The 5000-nt window shown below is 40.8% G+C and overlaps 1 protein-coding gene across 1 annotated transcript in view; it reads left to right on the top strand.

Moving 5' to 3' along the window:
• The window catches only part of LOC307022804 (ATP-binding cassette sub-family C member 9-like), a gene marked incomplete at its 3' end in the record, with an annotated part of 65724 nt that overhangs the window by 20891 nt on the left and 39833 nt on the right, over positions 1 to 5000 (top strand). Inside the window, exons 10-12 of the mRNA XM_079655696.1 lie at positions 1864 to 1936; positions 2027 to 2132; positions 3081 to 3119. Coding sequence (XP_079511822.1) covers positions 1864 to 1936; positions 2027 to 2132; positions 3081 to 3119 — 218 coding nt within the window. The remainder of the gene's footprint in view (positions 1 to 1863; positions 1937 to 2026; positions 2133 to 3080; positions 3120 to 5000) is intronic.

The raw sequence follows: 5000 nt of genomic DNA, 5'->3' as shown, positions 1-5000 counted from the left end.
TCTTTAAAGTAGAGACACTACATACTGATATACACCTGAACATCAGCAGGAGAGGACTCTTTAAAGTAGAGACATTACATACTGATATACACCTGAACATCAGCAGGAGAGGACTCTTTAAAGTAGAGACACTACATACTGATATACACCTGAACATCAGCAGGAGAGGACTCTTTAAAGTAGAGACACTACATACTGATATGCACCTGAACATCAGCAGGAGAGGACTCTTTAAAGTAGAGACACTACATACTGATATACACCTGAACATCAGCAGGAGAGGACTCTTTAAAGTAGAGACACTACATACTGATATGCACCTGAACATCAGCAGGAGAGGACTCTTTAAAGTAGAGACACATACACCTGAACATCAGCAGGAGAGGACTCTTTAAAGTAGAGACACTACATACTGATATACACCTGGACATCAGCAGGAGAGGACTTTTTAATTGTAGGTCTTGGTATGGTATCATTTTGTGGCAAATATTGAACATGTAATTTTAGTATTTCTGCGTTTTGTGTGAGTTCTCAGTCTTTCCCCACTAAAGCACCTGCTCCTCTTGGGTCAGTTTGTTTTATTCGTCTGTGTACGTTGAGATGAACTCTCCAGAACCGGAGAAATGCGTCACATGATGACGTCTGTCTTCAGTCCCACATACCATGAACTCAGCATGTGTCCGTCATTGTGTAACAGAGCAGCTTTCACACCAGTGAACTCGAACCAGAGGTTTTTTTAAACCCCGGGTCAGGACATGAAATGGGTCATGCGGGTCTGCGCACAACAAGAAAACAGCACGTAGCTCTTTGTTGCTCAATAACAGAGACATCCACTGCACGGACACACACTTCATCACACAATATCCTTTCAAATCTTTTTGAAGGAATCCAAATTGAAGCATCGGTTCAATTCAAAAGCTTTAGGGCTGAGGGCGGCTGTGGCTCAGTGGGTAGAGTGCTAGACTTCGAATCAGGGGGTAGCAAGTTTGAGTCCCACTGCAGTCAGCATGTCGTTGTGTCCCTGAGAAACTTCACCCCAAATTGTCCCTGTGGGGATTGTCCACATTACTGAATGTATGTAAGTTGCTTTGGATAAAAGCGTCTAACGGCCCGTCCACACACAGGCATAAAAAAGATCTTGAAAAATCTTGATGCTGGGCGTGTCTGAAGCTTGGCGATTTTTTGCGACCAACAACCAATCACATGAATCTCCCGCCCCCGACATACAAAGCAATAGCAATGTTAAAACGAAGTAAACTGGATATAAACTCCCCAAACAGGCGAAAAACCTACCAGTTCCACCCACTGTCTCTGCCACCTCCCTCCATGCCTGGTTCCTCCGGTTTATATCCCGGTAAATAGTTCTGGTCGTAAAGAACCGGGTGATTTGCTACCGTAATTTCTCGTTTGGAATATGAGGAAATGAACTGCGGTCTGGCTCTCCCAGCTTGCACGCGGTTTGATTGGCTAGCGCTTGTACTGGCGAGATTTGCATAATCGGGATTTGATTGGCTGATGCCAGCTTCGAAAGCATCGGGAGCATCAAAAGTTGAACATTGCTCAACTTTTGATGCTCACGATGCTTGCAAAGCCATGCTCCGCTCCCCACAATGCAGTTCGGCGAAGATTAAAAATCTTCTACGTCACCCCGTTCAAGTGAATGGGCGAAGCTTTGAAAGATTTTTTTCATGCCTGTGTGTGGACGGGCCGAAACAAGTGACATGCAAAATAGAAACCAGGCCTCGGCTACTCAAGCAATGCAACATATATCATGACATTAAAAGAAATAATAACATGCAATATCTACGGTGGAATAAATACTGTTCTGTTCGTTTTGCATTGATTGTCTCTGTTTTTCTCCAGGTGAGCAATGGATTCTTCACCTGGGGAAGCAACCTGTCCACGCTGTCAGACATCAACATCTGCATCCCCACAGGTGGGACGTTTTTAAATATATACTACACTGTATTATCGTAGGAAAACACCAAGACTCACTTTCTCCACCACTTGTTTCCTGCCTCTTCAGGTCAGCTGACCATGATTGTAGGCCAGGTGGGTTGTGGGAAATCCTCTCTGCTGCTGGCCATGCTGGGGGAGATGCAGACCATCGATGGGAGGGTCTACTGGAGCAAGTAAGATCATTATAAAACATATAGAGCAAACAAAGATCATTTGTATCTCCAAGGTGCCGTTTGGGGTGTGTGTCATGGGGAGAAAGGAGCAGTGGAAGACTCTCATGTCTTATGCAAGAGTTTGTTAACTTTTAGGGATTGAAGAAGGGGATTATAGAAATAAAGAATGTGTATTTTTTTATATTTCCGTGTCTTTTATCCAGTTATATTTATAGGCTTTCTTGAAAAGAGTACTATGACTTTTACCATTTCCATTCCCAGCGACTCAAACATGTTGTAAACTGACATCTGTAGCCATTCAGATTTAAATCACAGTTAATACACCTTATAATGTGTCGACTAAGTCTTCCCCTCTTAAAATGTATTTATTTTCCTATTCAGCGCTCGTCAAGCTGTGTGTGTTTCCAGTGATACTTCTATATCTTTCTTGTTTCTTTGATGCCATTAGTTCTTCTTCTTTCTTTCAAATGTCTACCTATATATCTCCAGGTCTATATCTGTAGAGTACCGTGCATGATGCAGCATAACAACATGCATTTCCTTTATATGTATTTTCTATTTTAGTGCATACAAGGATTCACTTTAGTACATGCAACACACATCCAAGCACATCTTATATAATATATTTTGAAGTAAATGCAAGATAAAGGAGAATTTGTCGCCTCAAGGGCTGCACACTAACCTTTGTCTGGGTGTGTGTATTGTGTGTGTGTGTGTGTGTGTGTGTGTGTGTGTGTGTGTGTGTGTGTGTGTGTGTGTGTGTGTGTGTGTGTGTGTGTGTGTGTGTGTGTGTGTGTGTGTGTGTGTGTGTGTGTGTGTGTGTGTGTGTGTGTGTGTGTGTGTGTGTGTGTGTGTGTGTGTGTGTGTGTGTGTGTGTGTGTGTGTGTGTGTGTGTGTGTGTGTGTGTGTGTCTCTTTCTCTTCACCTCCTGCTCTCTTGCCATATCAGGCAGTCTGATAATGAGATGGCTCACGAGGGGAACATCAGGTACTTTCTCTCCAGTCCCTTCTTCCCGAAACACAATCCCTCACTCTGTCTGTAAACACTCATATTTAATCTCCATCCATTCGTCCAGTTTACGGTGATTTATATAACGTGTAAGAAGCTTAAATCAACTTAATTGCAAGCAGTATGATAATCCTAAAACAGATGAAGAAATAACAAACATAAAGTAGTTTAACTTTTTATCTGTTGAGGGTTTTATAATCACTTAAAGACATTTTAATAGTCAAAAATACCCCCGACAAAAGATCTGAGAAAATGTCATAATAAGTTAGCAGCTGCAAACCTGATCAGGGACGCGGGAAGTCAGTCAGAGTTGGGGGGGGGGGGTGCTAATGGAGCCTCGCAGCGGAGAAACTGTGACACGGCGGTGGGGGGGGCTAGTGGAGCCTGGTGCTAGTGGAAACTGTGGCGTGCTTACACTGTAGGTGCGCCGCTTTTGGGGGGTGCGGGGGGGTTGCGGGTGCTAGTGGAGCCTCGCAGATGGGGGTGCTGCAGCCCCCTCAGCACCCCCCTTTCCCGCGTCCATGAACCTGAGGAACACTTTAGGAAAATTAGAGCTGCAATGATTAGTTGACGAATTGGTCAATTGAGTTACAGGAAAAAAATTGACAGTAACAAAATATATATATAATAATTAAAAAAATATATATAGTATTTATTATCCATTTAATTTATATATTTGTATATAAAATAATTTTTAAAATAATTATAATAATACAAAAATGAAAATAATCATTTAAATAATACAATGAATTAGTAATAATACATTTTATTCATACAGCGCTTTTCGATCTACTCAAAGTCGCTTTACATACAGGATAAAATTCATAAAAACATTTAAAAATACAACCTACTTAAAATATACAACACACATAATTAATTACAGGTTTAAAAAATTGTTAAGATATCTGTAAATACTAAATTAAGTCCAGTTTTTACCTGAGCGTCTCTAGACCCTCTTTTCACCTGAAATCACCTTTGCGCTTAAAGGCTGGGATAGTCATTTTCTGCTCACTTTTATTAAAACATTTCCACAAAAACCTCCAGGTTGGATCTTAAAAAACCTGCCTTGGCCTCGTTCTGTGAAGACCTACTGAATAACCCTTTAATTATCACACACACCCTCACAGTCAGAGAATATGAGACATTTCAGAAGAAACCACAAACCCAATAATGGCCGACAGACAGTGACCGCATCACTTCCACTTCTCCTCTTCTCGTCCTCGGGGTGGGAAGGTTAATCCGTTTAACATTTGGCCGTCTACATCATGTCTTCATTATCTGGTGGGAAAACACGTCCGCCACGTTCTCCTTCCCTCCCTCTGTCCTCTCTCTTCTTCTTGTTATTAACAGATGTTTGTTTGTTCCTCTCAGCTGTCTCCTCTGTCTCTTGTATTGCCATATTTCCACTCACAAACACAAGTCCACACTCATTAGATCTCGCTCTAACTCAATGATGTGATTTTTAAATTTTTTAAATGGCATATTTTTTTATAATTTCGATTTTTCTATTTTGACAAACTTTTGACTTTATTCCCAAAGTTGTACACGTATAGAAAATATCTTCTATTCTTAAAATCATAAGATATTAAAGTTAACTTTCCTGCTATATACAAGCTGTTTTATTATTTAAGTTAGATATGATATTTTGGACAAACAAGTTTATTTATTTATCTCCCCAATCTCAGTTGGAGACCAAACTGAGATTGGAGAGAGGGTAAGCATATTTTAACACTTCTTTTTTATGGAATAACCTCCCATTAGGACACCGAACAGCTCACCTTTTCAAAATAAAAGCCCCATAGAGTTACTGTACACTAACAGGAAGCTAATTTCAAAATGAAAGCCCAGAAAGTAACTTAA

This window comes from Notothenia rossii (genome assembly GCF_949606895.1).
Source record: "Notothenia rossii genome assembly, chromosome: 10".
Taxonomy (NCBI): Eukaryota; Metazoa; Chordata; class Actinopteri; order Perciformes; family Nototheniidae; genus Notothenia; species Notothenia rossii.
Note: the sequence above shows the minus strand (reverse complement) of the source record. Positions and strands in the feature narration are given on the sequence as shown.